Source organism: Megalopta genalis, chromosome 8 (assembly GCF_051020955.1).
Source record: "Megalopta genalis isolate 19385.01 chromosome 8, iyMegGena1_principal, whole genome shotgun sequence".
Classification (NCBI taxonomy): domain Eukaryota; kingdom Metazoa; phylum Arthropoda; class Insecta; order Hymenoptera; family Halictidae; genus Megalopta; species Megalopta genalis.
This window is the reverse complement of record NC_135020.1, coordinates 15077955-15098389: the sequence shown is the minus strand read 5'-3', so window position 1 is coordinate 15098389 and position 20435 is coordinate 15077955. Positions and strand designations below refer to the sequence as shown.

General features: G+C 40.4%; 1 protein-coding gene across 2 annotated transcripts in view; it reads right to left on the bottom strand.

Annotated features, from left to right (window-relative positions):
* NLG-4 (neuroligin 4) overlaps positions 1 to 20435 on the bottom strand; it is a 918748-nt gene that overhangs the window by 713424 nt on the left and 184889 nt on the right. For both annotated transcript variants that reach the window (XM_033465261.2, XM_033465262.2), the window contains exons 2-3: positions 6642 to 7030; positions 3944 to 4421 (exon numbers count right to left, since the gene is read on the bottom strand). In XM_033465261.2, coding sequence (XP_033321152.1) covers positions 3944 to 4191 — 248 coding nt within the window. In that variant the 5' untranslated portion in view covers positions 4192 to 4421; positions 6642 to 7030. The remainder of the gene's footprint in view (positions 1 to 3943; positions 4422 to 6641; positions 7031 to 20435) is intronic.

The following is a 20435-nucleotide window of genomic DNA, read 5'->3' as shown; positions in this document are numbered from 1 at the left end:
ACGAAGGAATGATTACTGGGGAATTCTATCCTTCTCTTCTCGGCCGGTTTTACAATTAGATGGACGGGCTATTCGGCCCGCCTGAATACGAACCGAATGCACTCGAATCGTCTCGCCGCGCGGATCGGCGCATTCTACTTCTACGGGGCAGGCTAACGAGTAACACGTCGGTCCAGAAACTGAAGAGCGGCTGCAATTTTCTTTCACTTGTTTGGCCGCTGACCAAGCCGTTGTTTGCTTGTCCGAACGTATACAGATGTATTCTACCGGCCGCTTATGTTCTACTCGTTTAATCGAATGCGCGCGCGTTTTACCGGCAAAATCATAATAGCCGGACGGATGGGTTCTACGGACCGGTCTGGGCACGTGTATATTTCACTGTTTCGCGGTTTACTGCTTGATTTTCCTGTTCGGAATAAATATACCGGGCGACGGGCTGAAGCAGGTTATATTCTGTTGATGTTTAGACGGCTGATGGTACTAAATTCTATGAGAAAATAACGTGCGGAGCAATAAAATTATCAACTGAGTACTTCGTACAGAGTGAATCATTTTATTTGAAATTTTGGAAACGCGTTCGCATGGTTTTTGACACGTTAAGCGGTGAATGTCAACTTGAAAAACTCTCGGAATATCAGGGTCATTCAATTAATGAAATCGAAACTAGAAAGTGGAGATTTACCATTGTAAATACTAGTTCAGCTATACTGTGTTCTACAAGCCCTAATAACATTCGATTTGTTCAATATATTACAATAAAAATGAATTTCAGAAAGCTGGTTAAAAATTGGTGTCACCTATATGTGACTCGTGCGGCATTGTATTAACCCTTTGCACTCGAAGCTGTTTCAACTGAAAATATAAAATCATTTTTCAAACTTACAGTATTTATCATAACAATTTTTCAAATGTAAACTTTGTTAAATATCAAAATTATTCTAAAAGGTGATATAACAAATATTAATGGTGCCTCAGAGTCGCCATTCGAGTGCAAAGGGTTAAAGAACGGAATAAGTACGAAATACAGTAAATTCTCTCGAATTGTCTCTCAGCTTGTAAACAAAAATGGACGATTTTACCGTATTGGAAAGTTTTTTGTATCTTGTCGGTTATCGATTATGTGTTGCGTTATTTATATTTCAGTTTAATGACTACTTGGAAGAGGAAAAGATGCATGAAATCGTTTAATGAGAATGAAAGAAAAATAATTACATGTCTTTATATGAAAAGGGTTACTCATGGCAGAAATATAAAGTAAGTTGAACACAGTGGCAAAAATGTGAGAACGTTACGAATATGCCTGAACATCGTGAAAAAATGGAAGAAGTGAACGAGCGTCTCGTGAAATTCTATAAGCTGTACTTCTGATTCAAAAAATAACCGAGAGGAGCATCTCAGAAAGTCAAGGTAAGAGGAAATGAATTGATAACTTGCGGATTAAAAAAGTATTTAACAGATGAATGGATAGGAAAAAAAATGAAACGAATTGTTGATACATATAAAGATTTGACAATCGATAACAATAAATCGTTCTCATAGCATATTGCGGTAATGCTGTAGAACAACAAATTTTTCAGCTGTATACAGTAATCGTTAAATATTAACGATCTCCCCTTTTTGTGCAACATACGGTCAATAAGTTATCACCGCCTTCTTTTTTAAATAATATTTGAACGTTTTGTAATTTTAAGACAAAAATATATAAGATATATTCCACGAAACTGATAAAAATTGTTGGTTGAAAGGTTTTCTCTACTTTGCTGACTTAGACAAATGTCGAACACGACGTAAAATCGAGTTCCGAAATTAAAAAAACGCTATCAGAAATAAATTAGTCTTGATATCCAATAATCAGTAATAGACTATTTCGCGGTTTATTTGTTGCAGATCAAACGTTCTGGAAGACTTGAAATGAAAACGTTTTGGAATTTATATTCAACTACCTTTCTGCACGTTGCTTTTCTATTTCGTGTTTCAAGTTATACTTTTACTCCGCGCACGCGAATCAATGCAGAATTCTTTAAAGAATGGGGAGATCCAAAGTTCTCAGCGCGGAAGTCAAAAGGTTTCAAATACAATACGGAAGTAGTGGTGCATGCACGTGATTGTCTGAGACGTTTTAACGCTATGACAATCGTGAATACATCGGTTACGTTTTCCGCGGCCGGTTTCCGCGGCAGCCGATGGTGCGATACGGAAAACTGTTTCGTAATGATTTCCCTATGTTCAACGAAAGTCAGATGTATTCAGACGCATTTCTATTCCGAAGAGCAACGTAGAATGACAGGGTAGTAGGTAGTATGAAAGGGCATACTGGCTGAATACTTGAACGAATTTCAAAGGAGCAGCTTGACATAACTTTGCAGGAAATATGCCGGCGGAATACGTTTAAGAATCCGCGTATTAAGGGCGTGCCCGCGAGCACAATACATTCCATGAAAATCAAACCACTTGTAAAATTTCATTGAACGTGCTACGGGCCCGTTGCCGCCTATTCTCCCGCGATGTTCGGACACTTAATTTCGCTAATCGTTCTCGTTAGTATCGGATTTCTCCGGTTATCAGGGCACAATCGCGACGATTTTCAGTACCGACGTGTTGGATGTTCCTCCTCCTTGATTGATGGCGGAACCGTGTTCAGTATCACACCTTATATCTATTTCTGTCATCCATTTTCATCAACGCGAGCGTCAAATCTATTTTCTCTAACCGCGCGCTATCATAAGCAACCTGTTTTCTGTACTACCTCGCACGTCACGCTCAGCCTTCACAACGAAGCTTGATGATCCTACGCAAGCGTTCGAGTGTACACGGTGTTGCAAAAGTGATGATGAACGTTGGATCATGCGATGAATCTACTCGTCCGAATGGGTGCGAACGATGTACAATAACGTCTTTCTAATTGACGCTCAGATTGTGCACAAAAATAGACAATTTGGAAAGTGGAGATACGATTATTCGAGCCTTGCAGCTCGTTTTTATAGTTGTTGACAATTCGTAACTATGAAAACGAACCGCAAGGCTCGAATAATCGCATCTCCTTCTCCCAAATCGTCCATTTTTGTTGACAATCTGAGCGTCAATTAGAGAGACATTACTGTAATCCGAGCGTCAATTAGAGAGACATTGCTGTAATCTGAGCGTCAATTAGAGAGACATTGCTGTAATCTGAGCGTCAATTAGAGAGACATTGCTGTAATCTGAGCGTCAATTAGAGAGACATTGCTGTAATCTGAGCGTCAATTAGAGAGACATTACTGTAGGTAGCTAACGATTTGAATGCAGTAAATTCTCCCAAGTATCTTTGCACTCGATTAGTGATTCTGAGAATCATTAAAAATTGCCACACCATAATTCGCAACAAAATTTATGTTCCTAAATATGTTTGCATTTGTTAAATTGCCAAAAACTTAAATATGATGCGAGTAAGAGTACACTTAATTTCATACAAACGAGATAAAAACAATGGCATAAAACAAAAATAATAATTCAGAAGAAAGAAGTGGCGTTTATTACGTTGAATGACGCGTTGGTGATGTACAGACGACACTAATGTTTGTTCAGATGTGGAAATAAAGTGACATACAAGTATACATATATAATAAAGCGAAATAAAGTGTCCACATTTTTCACTAGAATATTTAGCACGAAGGACACAACCAAAGTGGCAAACGTTTTCATCAATTTGAATACCCCAATTCCAATTCTCTAGATTAAACCGCTTTAACGTTATTAACCGATATAAATTACGCGAAAAACCTCTCGATTTTCGACGCTCAACTCGTCGAATAGCTTCGCTCGCGAGGGGTTAACAATCTTCGCAGTCGAGAACAATTTCTCGGTAAGTTTTTGTCGAGCGACATAGATTCGCTCGTACGAGTCAGCGACCGTTGCTTTTGTTCGGGCCAGTACAGAGAAGAAGAGAAGGCAATCTCGAGCTCACCTGACTCCTTCCCACGGACTGGGTGCCCCGGTCGGCGAAAATCTGTTGCTGCCGACCGGTGGAGTGGCGTACGGTATCCCGAGATAGACGTCGATTGGCTTGAGGAACTTGGCGCTCTCGAAGGACCGTACGAGCCCCTGCACCTCGCCGTACCGGGTCTGAACGATCCGTGGATTGAGCTTGCTCTTGATCGAGAGCGAGAGGGTGGGCGGTGCAATCAGACAGACGAGAATCAGGAAGAGTTCCATCTTGCTCGGCCGGCCCTCCCCCCGCGCGTTCCCGCCGCGATTAGCCTGCGAGCTGTAGAACGCGCGCGCGCGCGCACACCACACACACACTATCTCACTCGCGATCCCACAGAGACACGCGCCGTTCCACGAAATCGGTATCAATCAGCTGTCCCCGCGACGATCGCTCTTCATTTAGGCCTACTCAAGCGCCGAACGCGCGACACCCCGACGCAAGCTTGCGGTCTCCCCTGGAATTGTAGTTGGAATTGGTTTACCGAGTCATCTGCGACTGGTCCTCGTCAATTTTTACACAGTCTTCTCCGAAAGGGTGCTCTAAACCAATTCCTAAGCGACCCGGTGCTGCTAACAATTTCTAGATTTTTTCAGGATTTTGACTTTTGGAGTCAAAGTCCGCTATTTAATGACGCGTTGCTGCGACAGTTTGACGCTTCAAGAGGATCGAATCAGTCCTCAAGTATGAAACGTGGATGATAGTTGATAGACGATATATATTTTGAACCACCATATTCGTAATTTCTAAGCGACACGATGCTGCTAACAATTTCCAGATTTCTTCAAGATCTTGACATTTTGTAGTCAAAGTCCGCTATTTAATGACGCGTTGCTGCGACAGTTTGACGCTTCAAGAGGATTGAATCAATCCTAAAGTATGAAGTATCGATAACAGCTGATAGATAATATATTTTTTGAACGACCGTATTCGTCATTTCCTAAACGACACGTTACTGCTAACAATTTCTAGATTTCTTCAAGATCTTGACATTTTGTACTCAAAGTCTGCTATTTAATAACGCGTTGCTGCGACAGTTTGACGCTTCAAGAGGATCGAATCAATCCTAAAGTATGAGACATCGATAATAGCCGGTAGACAATATATTTTTTGAACGACCGTGTTCGTCATTTTCTAAACTAGGGAAGCGCACGCGCGCCATTCAATCGTGAAATAGCGCTTCATTCTGTAATGACGAATAGCGCGTGACGGACATGAAGCGTCGCTCATTAACATCCATCGTAAATGACGTGACGGCGTAGTTAAATGGCCTGTCGTTGGATATAGAACGACTTATCTATTTATAACTAAAATATCCTAGAAACTTTGCAAGTTTCAAGAGCGAGTCTAATTTTCATCTATGAAACATATTTCGCGAAACGTGCGATTCACAATCTACGTCCTAAAAGCGAAGGTTTAAAGCGACTGTTTAATTGGAAGGAGAATCTTGCTATTTCAGCGATATATCAGAAGGTCAAAAGTAAGGATTCCGATCATCGACGTGCCCTCGAAACGGACGTCACCCTAAAATTGTCTTGTTACGGGCCGGGGCCCCTTCGCGGAGGAACAATCCCAAGACGCAGATCCCTCTAGCAATCTGGCGCACGTTTCAAATTCTCATCTTGCTCCGGATACGTTCTCGTCCCAAGCTTTATCGATGCGAAATCAGCAGAACGATTCCGGACGACACGTGCGTGCAGGGAGGATAGGGCGCCACCTCGACAAGGACAAGCGAATTGCCGACTCGATAAGGGTCGTGCGCCCTGGCCGATGGTCGCACGCAGCTGACAGGGCGGGTCAACCATTCCGCTAACCTAATTGAAAACGCGCGGAGATGGGAATAATCCCGATGGAACAACGGAATATCCGTGATTCTACGGAGAGAAGGGCGAGAAGCTTAAGGTTTCATTCTTAATATCCTGAGCTCAGTGTTTGGATGAAACACTGTTTCTAATCACCGCGGCTGTACGTGGTCCCGTGTCATTCGAAAGTCGTTACTCCGCTCGATCGCAAAGAAAAGCGCCGATAACGCTCGGAAGCGGCGCCTATCAATTCGATATCGATCATCGTCTAAGTTCGAGGGCTGATAAGACGTCGGCCGGAGTCCCGGAGCCGGCGAAGCGTACTCGTACGCGGAACCATTATGGAAATCAGCAGTTATCGGGCTAGAAGGGAGACTGGCGTTCGTTATCGCGTAACTGGCTCACGTGCTCTTCGTCATCCGCGCGCGGGACATGGAAAAAGGGAGATAAGATATTTCGGACGCTGTTCCACGATGATCCCCGTACACCTTATCGGAGAGAAGCTCCGATCTCCCTTTCGGATTTATCTTTCGGATTTTCGAGTCTGGGTCCTGGGCAACCAACTTGCTCTTGCTGCGTCAAGATAATCATTGTTTCCCGAACAGTCGGACATGTTCGCGGCGATACGGGTCAACGACGATCGCTATACATACGCCGCAAGTTTAGCTTTGTTTGCCCCGACTAGATTCTCCTTCCGAAGACTCTCTGGCTTCTTCCTTCGATCGGCTGGCCGATATACCAATTATGAAGCCTAGCTCCGACTAGGGGGGAAGTTAGGAATTGGTTTAGCAGTTAACTTTCCTTTCGGTACGTTTTCGTCACTTCGACGATCTTGCGGAGATACAAGAGGGAAAAAGGTAGGTCGTCTAGTTTACCATGAAATTCGATCATTGACTTTGTGTAGGCTCGCGCTGCGACGAATTATCGGGACCAGTGTCAGACGTTCACGAATCCAGACGCATCTTTCGCAGCTAATTTAGACGCGAGCTCGGATTATTCTCGACGGATCCTCCCGCGATTAATTTCTCGATCGCAGCCCCATACTGGTGCACACGTGTGCAAATGTACCGACAAGAGTCTCGCTGCGCGAATACAACCGCACGTTCAACCGCGATTTCATTTACATGGCCAGCCACTTCACCCCTTTTGGCCAGCACGCGCTGCTTCTCTTAATCCGAATTGAGATCTCGAGGGGGGCGGACGACACACCGGGGCGTTCCGGGGATCCGACGTCAAGCTGTTCCGTCCGTTAAACATCCAAGTTCTGCAACAGAAAACAGAAATCATCGTTACACTTTTGGATTCGTTTGTTATTAACCGTTTGAGTCCCAAGCAGCGCGATCGCGCTGTTCAGATCTTGTATCGCGATCAAACTTTAGCGATGCACGTGCATCGCATAGCTGCTTTCTTTCATTTTTTATTCTTCTTGTTTCGTTTGTCAATCCTAACGAGCGCTATCGCTCCGCTTGGTTCTCTTCGCAATCAATTAAGACAAGCGCTATCACGCTGTTCGCCACTTTTCGACCGTGTTTTCTGAATAACCCCTGGGACTCAAAGGGTTAAGGGAAATGTCTGATGTCGCGTTTAGAAATTCTATCGGGTTTCGAACATCGATATCATTGATTCGAGGAAGATTTTTATTGCGGCAATTTGAGAAGATCGGATTATTGCACAGTCTTCTAGTTTTGAATTTTTGGACTACGTATTTGAAGCATTGGGCACAAATACATAAATTAATTAATCGTGTGGAACGATTCTCGTATGCGTATAAGTATGATTTGTTCTAAACAATATATTCAACTGTGTTGTCAGAAAATAAACACTGACATGGGTATAGTAAATTCTACTTATTTTTCCATCAACTTGTAGACAAAAATGTAAACAAAAAATTGACTATTTTTGTTTACATGTTAAAGGACAATTAGAGAGAATTTACTGCATAGCTCATTGCAACGTCACTTATTGTACGATAAACCGATCTTTTCGCAATATCCACGATTTTGTTTACTGCATGAGCTGCCTAAATTTATTCATCGATGAGAACGTTCCACTTTTCTGAATAATTTGATACTTTATCTTCGGTGGCCGTCCATTTTGCCATACTTCCATATATTGATATTTCCTTCGAATTAGGTTCTCACAATTATAAATATTTTACAGAAAACAGATTCACGAATTTTGCCTTTTTTCTTGACAGTTTGCAGTACGTTTGAAAGGAATTTTCCATAATTTTTATTTTACTGCACTGTTTCGCCTTCTTAACTTCAATATAAACGACAATCCTATTGCGAAAGTGTCTAGAAGACCTAAATATTTGAAGGCCTAAAGAACTACTACAGTAATGTCTCTCTAATTGACGCTCAGATTGTCCACAGAAATAGACAATTTGGAAAGAGGAGATACGATTATTCAATACAATTTTCCAAATCGTCCATTTTTGTGCACAATCTGAGCGTCAGTTAGCAACGCACCAAAATCGACCAGTACAACAATTCTGTGAAAATATTGTAAGATCTTATCTTCTCTGCTTATTTTCTCTTCCTCAACTTTCATACAAGCAATAACCATTTTCATATAAGCTCATATAACTTACATATAAGCAACAAGCAAATAACCATCGAGCCGTAAAAGCTGGCATTATCAGTGCATTAAAATAATGAAAATACCGTACTCTTAAGTGCAACTTCGTCGATCGGTACGCTAATTCCGTCTAAACATTGTAACATCTGATTCCACCTGCAAAGTGAACTCGCCGGAGAAACGGACGCTATCGCGAGATAAAGGATCGCGGTGAAATAAGAGCAACGATTCTATCTCCGAGTACTCGGAAGACCAATCCCTTTATTTTGCTGGCTGACCATCTGTAGGATCATTCAGCTCGGAACGGCCGTGTCAGTATGTATCGAGGGATCCGAGTCAACTCGAAGTCGAGGACGTAAAAAGATATGACTGTGTCTTTTCGACAAGTCAATCGAGACGAGGGGCACAGTCAGGAAAATACGGGAATGCCGAGAGGGATCCGGGTGCCTTGCCAAACATCGGTGTTGGTTCTTGATATCAGGACGTCCGGCTCGAAGTCGTCAATCTCCAGAAAAGTCGTTAAAGCTTGACCTCCCGCTAAAGGAGACTCGATCGGAGAAGACATCCGACATTTTGTATCGAAGACACTTGGTCGAAAATTCTCTATAGAGTACGACAACGGAGTTAGGGTCTTCTTCCTCTCTCTCTCTCTCTCTCTCTCTCTCTCTCTCTCTCTCTCTCTCTCTCTGCGTTTAGATCTGTGTCATAAATTTATCGTGGTATGGAACATCTAGAGTCTAGACGTAAAAGCAAACATTCGGATACCTTTTACATCGTTGCAGTCGCCATAGTGTTTATAATGGTTCTCAAGCTGTTCGCTTTTTCACCACTTTCACCAACTGAAATCACCATCCACCGCCTATTCAAGTGCTCTCTTTGTAACTCTTCCTACTTTCTTTTTCAACCTTCATCATCGAAGCAACGCTCCCAAGAGTTCAAAGCATGTATTAAGACATTTTATATTCGGCGAGTTACAGTTATCCACGAAAGTGTTCGTACACCTTTTAAAACGAAATAACTATTTATATTATATTTTTTATTATTATAATTCGTATATATTATCATTATAATCAGTCGCCTAAGTTTCAAGTACGCGCTTGTTTTATTGCAAAACGTTCAATGTTAAATTCATTCGACGTTAACAAACACCAACTATCGGGCAACATTTTAATCAACATTAAATGCACCGTGTCGGTCATTTTATTTTTAGATTGTTGATATTCTAAGGTCTCTTTCATACGAAATAATTCGGTAGATTTTTTAACTGTAGCATACATTGCAGTAAAAGTGCCGTAGTGTCTAAATTAACTCAGTCTTGCCATTCCTATAGAACACAGCATGCATCAGTCACTTTTAGCGGTCGCTAGGTTTCTTGTTAACACGTCCCGTGCCAACGTGTACCACCGGTGGTACACGTTAAACTTGATCTTCAGGCCACGTGTACCAACGATGGTACACGACAGACATATTTATTTAATGCGCTGGAAACATATATTTTATGACAGATTTAATTGTGTAAAATATATCTCCACCAAAATAATGAGGCGTTATAAAAAATGCAGTATAAAACAAAGCACATAAGTTTGTTTAATTGTTATACATACAATAATTAATAATTTAAAAAAACGTCGTTACTCTTATAGTTTTTTGTCTTGCTACTCCAGTCCCTCGTTCTTTACTCAACAAATTTGAATAAAGCAGGTTCTTTTTACTAATCGAAGAGTTTCGAATTCACTGACTTTTACAATCGAACTGATCGCAGCGCCACGTGAACCATAAATGATACACAATGTGATAACTGCTCTAAACAAGCTAACTACTTATGGATTGACGATGTAATAAAATATTGTGTGATAACGTATCAATCATTAGTCGAAACATCAAATAATCTGAACGACAATTCGAGCAAAAACGTGTTAAGCGCATTCGATTCGACGAATATGGGAAAGTTTCAACATGCCGATTCTTTCCGTCCACGCACGCACAGACGGAATCACGAGATTATTAGTGGATAAAAATCTGCCCAGCGGCATGCTAATGAAGCGAACATTCCACCGCGAAACCGGTCAAAGAAGTGGACGCTGCTTGCAAACACCGCGAACTTATCTTCTGTTGCGATTCCGAATCTCTTATCCGAATGCGTCGAATCTGGGTCGGTCGATTGCTCGAAATTTTCCTAACTTAATATCGCCCCGAATTTGTTAGTCCCGTAGTCGACTCGACCCAGTTTCCGAATAAGCTTACATTAGTCGATCGCTGCGGCTGCGAACCAGATCACAGAGAAGTCGTTGGTGTTCTTTGAACGTCCCTTAGACGCGAGCGTCTTCTTCCCGTGGAAAGGAAAGTGGCTCTCCGAGGAAGTCGGCAGTCTGCAACGACGCTGCATTTTACGCTCAATTAATGCCGTTAAATAGGCTAGTCGAGGGTGTTGCGCAACAAGGCTAGTTGTATATATACAGGGTGTCCCCAAAATATCTCGCAATCTGGAAATGTGGGGTAGCTGAGGTCATTCTAAGTAACTTTTTCCTTTGCGAAAATACAATCCGCGGCTTTGTTTACGAGTTATTAACGAAAAATGTTGACCAATGGGAGGCGGTGGCGCGAGCCATAACGTGGTCGATCGGTCGAGCGCCACGTGCTCCTACCACTGAGTTTGATAGCTGAAGGGGGACTCTGTGCCACGTTCGAATCAATGAACAAGTAACGGAGCATGAACTTATGATGTTTATTTTTACCACGTGACAGTGATAATTTTAACCCTTAGCGCTCCGTGTGTTTCTCGAGTACTGTCTGCCAGCAACTTCGGCACATTTTTAGAGCGGAGCACCTGAGATAAAGGAAGTCTTATTTCGAGCGGAAAAGATTACACGTTCTTGTGAATGCATTTGATTTTATTTATTTTATAAATATATATTTTCCTATTGTAAATAAAAGATAAATTTTAAATTTTGTAATTCACCATGGTGTGATATCTTTGGTAACAATCTCCCATGTGCATTCTGGGTTTACTCGGGCAAGTGTCACAGTATTCACTTTGCCAAATAGAGTTACTAGATATTTCTTTCAAGTTTAGAACATTTTCTGCGTAATTGTTGGTTTCCTTTATAGTTTCATTTACCAATTCGTCCGTGAAAAATAATTTAAAATATTGTATCGACTGTTCAATGTTTGTAGGAACTCGTGGTCCAATGACCTGTGGCAATACACTAAAAGGTATTCTATCTGGAATATGTAATTCTTCCGTAACATCGCGCCATTCATCTAAGTCTTGTAACGAATCTTCGCTTTTACTTTCAATAATTCTCATTCTTCGTCTCTGTGGTAGTATAATTTCGCTACTACTACTCGAAGCGTCAGAATCATAACCAACATTGTCTTCCACAATGTCTTTTAACTCTTCAAAATCAAATACATCTTCGGCATCACTCGGCTCTAAATTCTCATCGTAATATTTATTTTTCTCCATGTTGCTAACCATAGAAAAGGTTAAAAAATGGTTTAATAGTAATGGTACAGACTTAGCAATGTCTTTTAACTCTTCGAAATCAAATACGTCTTCGGCATCACTCGGCTCTAAATTCTCATCGTAATATTTATTTTTCTCCATGTTGCTAACCATAGAAAAGGTCAAAAAATGGTTTAATCGTAATGGTACAGACCTAGCACGTTTTAACTACAGATAACAATTGCTAACGCCGATGATAACGTATGCTAAAGACATTTGATTCTGCAGCGGAGCCTTCGGAGTTACGGAACAAATGACAAAGGTCTCCGTAGCGGTGCCTTCGGAGCGCTAAGGGTTAAGAAAAACGCTGTTCATCCTAATTTCAGAATGTCTGAAGAATATTTACTTACTTTTTGGACCCACATTTCCGGATAACGAGACATTTTTGGGACACCCTGTATATATATGTATATGTACAGCCGGACCTAATACACCTATAGCGTTCCGCACAGTCGATTAGACAACTACCCAATAAGCGAGTTCACGGCGTAGATATTACCGAGCTGGCCGAGGCACATGACGGTAGGCAGTGCTCAGATGCGTAACTGGACGGGATTGGAGGCGGCGAATGGTGCAGTCAATGATAGAGGAGGCATCGGAATGAGCGCGGGCTTCTCCGAGAATTACGTGCAGTCGCTGGTACAGTCAACCACAGGGCGCATAGTCGATCAACGAGCAAAGAATCATGGTCGAAAGCAAACAGATCAGGGAAACTCCTCGCCAAAGCTGACAAAACAAATCGGATGAGTAGACCCTTCGATTTTGCGCTCCCTTGCATTACGCGCAAGATCATACGCGCAGTGGGGCCGAATTGCAAATCTTTATATATTAGGTAAACCGAAAAGTAATCAAATTCTTTTACTGTTGGCGAGAAACATTTATTTATTAAAGAAATCCTACATTTTAATGAACAAAATAATTTCTATAATTTTTTAACACCTTTTGCCAGCGAATAAGCAGTTGTGCGATTCCTTTCTTCTTAAAAAGTCCTTCGATTTTGCATTGAAAAACTTTTTCATTAAAAATTCTTGATCGACTGGAAATTCCTTCTTCATCTATAAAAATTACACAATATGGTTCAATTTAAAAAAAATCTTGACTGGCCTTCTTTGAAATCCTTTCTTGAGATGTGAATTTAAAAAAAAAAGGATGAATAACATGCAGCATAGCAATTTGTCACAAAAAAAGATTCTATAGCAATGTAATGCAACAACTTCTTGGTACGAAGCAGTCAAAATTACAAAACATTTTGAGCCGTTTCCTTTTAAATATATTTTTTAAGAGCACAGAAGTTTCGTAATTGTAAACGAAAATTATATATGCTTCTGTTCAAAGCGTAGTACACATCAACTGTTAATGCTTACGTTTGTATTGTTTGTTTATCGATCGATGATGCCACGAAACAATTAATCCAACATTGACTGTCTCTAAAAACGATTAGTCCAATTTCTCGATTTTTGTGCACAACAGACTTCACTGTGCGTCGTCCGCGGATTCTCGCAGCTTAAATTATATTCGAACACCAGCGAAATACCGTTTCCGTCGTCGAAATGAAACCGACTGTCGAGAATACATTTCCATGACTCTTCAGTTTCAAAGGAACGAGAAAATCAGTTTCCAGATGCTACGGCAAAGAGGAGACGAATAGCAAGTTTTTGGCGACAGGCTCGTGTTAGATCATAACTTATAACACGATGCGAACGCGCGTTCCACTCAAAATTGATCATTAAATTGTGAATATTTGATGCGCTGATGCGACAAATGAATGAGCGAAATGCACAAAACTGTAAAGACGTCGAAACTATAATATCAACAAAAGAAGGAATACATTTTCATCGAACTTCGAAGACTGAGCATCCAAAGTCTATTAAGTGTCATACGTTCGCCAAAGTTTCTTCAGAAAGTAAAGTTCGCCCGAAACTCGGACCAAGCTGCTCGAAACTTTACCAGCTTAAAAAAAAAAGTTTGAATTACAAACATTGTACTAAGTAGCATGAAACTTCACTTTCGAAATGCTCGAAGTCTCAGACGGTCAGTGGTTATAGCGTTCAAAGGTGATTCGTGAACGTTTAGTATCCGTGAAGCTTTTTAAAAGTCGGTTTAAAAATAGTTGCACGAAAAATCCCCGGTTTATAATCGTCTATTTCCATTTTCTTTTGAATTCTAGCAATTATGTTTTATTCACGGACTGATATTTTGAACGAACGATATATTTTTTAAAAAATCTGAAAAATAGAATAGGAGAATTTTCAACTGAATGGCTGTACGAGAAGGAATCTTTACGGTACACATAGAAAGTGTGCGACACGTGCAACAACTTCAAGCGGCTATCACGTTTAAACAGCTTTTTATTTTGGGCCTTCTTCTTGATAATTCTTCTTATTGATAATATTTTTCATATTTCTCTAATAAACAAATCCTTCATGTTCCTTAACGCGATTATTTATCATTAAATCAGTTTTGCGAATCATTCGTTGAATTCTGCTCGGACACGGAATTATTTAAATTAAAATATCATTTACGAACTTTGTTAATCTTCACTGTACACCTTGCATAAAATTTGCATATGGAACACATGAGGTGTCATGCACACCAGAAAATTAAAACGGCTGTCACGGTTGAACCACATGTTATTTCGTATCCGAAAAATTAGTAAATATTCTTCAGACGTTCTAAAGTGAAGGTGAACAGCGTTTTTTTCTTAAAAATATCACTTTTACGTAGTAAAAAAAAGTCCGGGAAGTTCTCGCTTCGCGACTTGTTCAATATTTCGAACGCGGCTCGAGTCCGTCCCGACCTTCTGTCAAAACCTCGTGCTGCGGCCTCTCGAACTTCGCGCCGTCACCTCTCATTGGTCAGTGTTTTTCGTTAATAACTCGTAAACAAAGTCGCAGATTGCATCTTTGCAAAGGAAAAAGTTACTTAGAATGATCTCAGTTACCCCACGTTTCCGTAATGCGGAACATTTATGGGACACCCTGTATATTCTTCAGACATTCTAAAGTAAGGGTCAAGGAGAATTTTATCGAAATTTAACTTACACGTAGCAAGAATGGTTGATACGTGCATAAAACGTGGAAGGAACTAGGATGCGAAAGTTGATCAGTTTCACAACAAAATTTCTTCGGCCGTTGGTCGATAGTTTAGCACAAATTCCAAGTATACGGTAAAAAGGTTAAAAAGTCTTAAAGAATCTCATTGCCAAAGAGAAAGAGTCCCAAAACTTCGAGATCTTTGGTTCCGGTTAAGAGTCTGAACTGCGACCTCTCTAGCACTCAGAGTGGCCAGTGAAACGTCTAATGTTGAATCTCCGTCCTCGATGGGTTTCCAATTTTGCGATCGGGGCCGCCCATTGGAAATTCGCGGCGTTCTGAAATTAATTAAACCGCGCTCAAATATGCGATTGTTCGTGCGGGGCATCGCCGAAACGCGCACGCTTGTGCGTTTTGTCACGCGCGGCTGCATCTTGGCGGAGCATGCGTGTGCAGTGTTCACCGGTTTGTGAGAAGTTGCCGTGCAGTGCCCGAAGGTCGGCCTGTTTGACTTTGCCAAGTAGTAATAATTGTTCCGACAACGGTGCGCAGATGATAGCTCGCCGGACACAGGACTTGGTACTAGGACGGTATCGCTAACGCAGCTGGCCAACAAACGTGAGTTCGAGTACGAGCTTTACGCTAGCTCGCACATTACTCTGTCCCTTCGCATAATCAAATTTCCGTGTGTTCCTTCTTCGATCGCTGCGGGGCTGCCGACGGAAGAGAGACCTGATAGGAGGGTACGCGAGCATCACAAATAACGGATCGCTCGCAATTGCGTCTCGAAATACGCTGATAATCGAGATAACGATCGACGATATTCGACAGGTTAAACGTGCCACGATGGTCGCACATGGGTGACCTTATTCTTCGACCGGCTTTATTGCGACAGATTCGAACAAATTGGAACGAATAAATTTCACTTGGATTTTTCAACTTTTTCGTTTCGGTTGCACGGACCGCGTGCGCTACGATTTTCTCTCGTAGTGCCGGTTAATACGACCGATTTCGCATACTTTATTTCATAATCGTTGAGATCGTAAGGACACGTTTGTAGGATAATAATTGAATAAATATGTTAATCGAAGCACACACGTTGTAACAGAAATAGCAAGATGCTAAGGACATTCAGTTTTTGGTGCTCAATAGTTGTATCAATGTTAACCCTTTGCGCTCGAGCGGTGACTCAGAGGGACCACTAAAATTTGTTGTATCACGTTCTAAGATAATTTCTACGTTGATAAAGTTCAGATTTAAAAAAATTGTTAAAAGCGTGCGATTTGTGTCGTGCGAGTCATAGGACACAATTTCATACGCGTGAAATGCACTTTCTCATAGAAAATGAAAATTCTATAAATCAGAAAATTTATTTTAGTTTTACGGTTCAAATAGCTTCGAGTGCAAAGGGTTAATAATTTCGCTGATCGAACGAGACAGTTGTCCCTCGTTTGCCTGAATTTACTTTTTTCCCCAGATTTTGGTAACTAGAACAGCGGATATTTATGCGAACTCAAAGTTAGCTGCATTAATTATATAATATTTCTTTATTTCTACAATTATTTTATTCAGGTGAAACGAATGCAACGGTATCATATAAAATTCTTTAACCCTAGAAAGATAACCATATGACAACGTACGTAAAAGATAACATACGCTTCAGAGGCGCATGTTTTTCTAAGGCGTCAATTTTATACTAACAATGGATATTTATTTAAGTTAATCTAGTCATTTTAAAGGTTTGGCATTATTGTAAAAATAAAATGCATTTATATTATATTTTTTTATATTTTAAGTAATTTTAAACTTAAATCACTAGACCTCTATGAAAACGGTGCAGTCAGTTGTTTATTTCGCAGGCGCCTCTGCGACGTAGGTTATCTTTCTCGGGTTAAATGCGTTTTGATCCTATTTTATTTAATTCACCTATGCGTAAAATCCGTAGTCTATGATAACTCAAGAATCAAATTTTGTTTCGCTTTAGAAGAAATTAGAAGCATTCGTGTAAATTTGAAGATTAATTACATTACTTCAATTTTCCGTACATTTTCAATCTCACAAATTCCATGTCAGAGTTTATCGATTCTAAAGATCGGAATTTCTTTAAGACAGGCATCTGTGCATTAAAATCTCGTTGGGAAAAGTGTATCGAAGCAAACGGAGCATATTTTGATTAAGTAAACAGCTTTTGAGAAAAGATACGCAGTTTTATATATTCACTTAAGAATCAACGAATCACTTAAGAATCAGTTTCACGACGGCACAGACAACCGAAATCTGATATTTTCGAGGAAATGTATTCGCGCTATTTTTAGCTGTCTTTTATCAGGTACGGTATCAGAGAAAAGATTAAGACAAAGTGATAGACAGAAATTGGTAAAATCGTGGTTGCAAGTCTTTTCCAAAACGACGTCTCTCGTCTCGCAATGCATCGGAAGAAATACGATCGATCTTCGATTTGTCCGAGAATCACATAAGAGTTGAAATAACAATCACAAATTAAGGTACCTGTAAAATCTATTTAATCTCACTAGTAATATTAAATTGTAAAATTTCATGATATCATTTAATTCTCGTCAGTGCTGACTGAAAACTGAAAAGATATAATAAGTAAAATATCATAAGATAAAGGTTAAATATCATTTTTTCAAACGTTTAGAACAATTTTCACAGGCTAAACAGTATGAAAATGAAGACCGTCTGAAAAATTCCATGTCAGAGTTTGTCGATTCTGAAGATCGGAATTCCTTCAAGACAGGCATCTGTGCGTTAAAATCTCGTTGGGAAAAGTGTATCGAAGCAAACGGAGCATATTTCGATTGAGTAAACAGCTTTTGAGAAAAAGATACGCAGTTTTATATATTCATTTGGATAACCGTCTGTCCAGTGTTCGATCAAAGCTTTGGTAATTAAGCCCGGAGCCGATTCGTTGCGATCAACGAAACGATCGATCAGCGATCGCGCTACGTCGACGCGTTAATTTTTAATCGTTGCACGAGATTGTCGCGATCGTTAACGACGTCGAGTCGCAGCAGTAAGTAGCACAGCTCAGTAAATATTGCTGCAAGCATGTTCGCTGCCTTGCGACGGCTCCCGGAGCAATTTCTAATTGACTTTTGTTCATGCGGGTCAGCGAGAGCCCTGCCTGGAACGGTGTTGTCGCCGATAACAAGCGACGCGATTTATCAGCACGTAGAATATCGTGATAAATCCCGCGTCAGCGTTCTTCTAATCCGTGGCGCAGTTTTTCACGGTCGGACGAGGCGGGACGCGTCGTTGTGCTTTCGATTTGTCTCGTTACCGTTAATTGGGAAAGACTTCATGAATATCCACTGTCGCTCGAGATTTACATCTCTCCGCTGTCAATTCAGGAAGATTTTCACAATGTTGCTCAATTAGTTGACGCCGGTGCTCATTGCCGACAGCGTTCCTTGCAGAGCGAACCAGCGAACGCTAGACTTTTTCCATAGCTTATTCAGCACTGTATCAACGCGTTCGAGTGCTGTTCATGCCTCTATTTTTTTTATACAGGTTGCACCGAAAATCGTGGTACAACCGGTTAGAGGGCGACTCGATATGTAAAAATAAATCGAGAACGAAGGATAACATGTTTTCGTTTACCTAAGGCTCCGTTTTCGGAATAAAAAAAGATTAGGAAAGAAAGATTTAGAAAGATGATTAGAATTATTAGAATTAATAGACTGTTAGAACAAAAGATTAGAAAAGAAAGTATGATACTGTTGAATACGAATTGTAGGATGTGCCACGTGTGCATGTGATACCAAAACACCGCGATTCTAAGAATCTCTCGGGTCGTAAGACCGATGATAACCTACACTAATAAAATCAACATTTCTTGTTAATAGCATCTACATGCACAAAAAAACTTGACGTCAGATGTATCGCAAATTAACGAAAAATAAATCAAACTCAAAAGCCTTGAAGGAAAAAATGTTACTCTTTCTTCGACTTATTCTTACACGCGGAATCACTACCCGGTTTTACTACGAATTCGGTATACAGTAATGTCTCTCTAATTGACGCTCAGATTGTCCACAAAAATGGACAATTTGAGAAGAGATTATTCGATTATTCGAGCCTTGCGGTTCGTTTTTCGAATCGTATCTCCTCTTGTGTACAATCCATTTTTGTGTATAATCTGAGCGTTAATTAGGGAGAATTTACTGCATTCAAATCGTTAGCTAACTATAGTAATGTCTCTCTAATTGACGCTCAAATTACATTAATGTCTCTCTAATTGACGTTCAGAGTACAGTAATGTCTCTCTAATTGATGCTCAGATTACAGTAATGTCTCTCTAATTGACGCTCAAATTACAGCAATGCCTCTCTAATTGACGCTCAGATTACAGTAATGTCTCCTTAATTGACGCTCAGATTGTGCACAAAAATGGACAATTTGGGAAGAGGAGATGCGATTATTCGAGCCTTGCGAATCGTTTTCATAGTTACGAATTGTTCAAAATTATGAAAACGAGCCGCAAGGCTCGAATAATCGCATCTCCTCTTCCCAAATTGTCAATTTTTGTGCACAATCTGAGCGTCAGTTAGAGAGACATTACTGTATTCCGTATACTGTACATTGTAACGGAATTATTGCTTGACAGAAATGATATTATCAAACAACAGGGAATAACTTTAGGGCGTCTTTCGATCGCAAGTTTGTCCGAGTCCGCGACCAGTTCCGGGGACACACGCATCTGTATCCCACTGTTGCAAACCATAACTTCTCCTAACTCGATTAACGTGTAACCCGATAAATGAACGACGCGCAAACTTCTAAGTAGCCCCGAGCCCCGAAATCCATGCAAATTGCGAGTAGACGTCGATGTAATAACGATGATCGATACCGGTTGCCGCACGGGTGCTTTAAATTCTCCGACCTGCTAATAATTAAATTATTATATTTCGCACGTGAAATTCTATCGAGAAAAGCTGCCGTCGGTTATTAATAGGTTGTCACAAGTTAATGATGCTTAACGCATTGAATGCCGTGTTGTTCACACGTGGGCGACACAGATCTTGTGAATTCATTTTTATTGTTTTATATTCGAAGTAAATTAAATTGAATTAAGCACTATGCAGAAATATTGTAAAGGCATGTTCTCTGAACTATGGTTTTACCGATTAAGTTATTATGATATGATGAGATTCTTTTGTCAACGTTTTGAGGACATTACGGTTGTCATTTAGGCGAATATAAGTGACTAAAATGTTTTTTGAATTATGGTTTTACCGATTAAGTTATTATAATATGATGAGATTTTTTTGTCAAAGCGTTTTGAAGACATTACGGTTGTCATTTAGGCGAGTAGAAGTGACTAAAATGAAATTAATACTATTACATAATAATAATAATAATAATATCATTAATGGCAGCATTAGCAGCATCTCCAATTTAGCTCTCGTACACTGTTCGCACGATTGTTGTATGAATGTTTTCCGAGTGAAATTAGATCAAACAGTATATTCAATTAAGAGAGAACACGTAGTTCGTAATTATAACGAACTGGTGACATTAAGTTTTCTCTT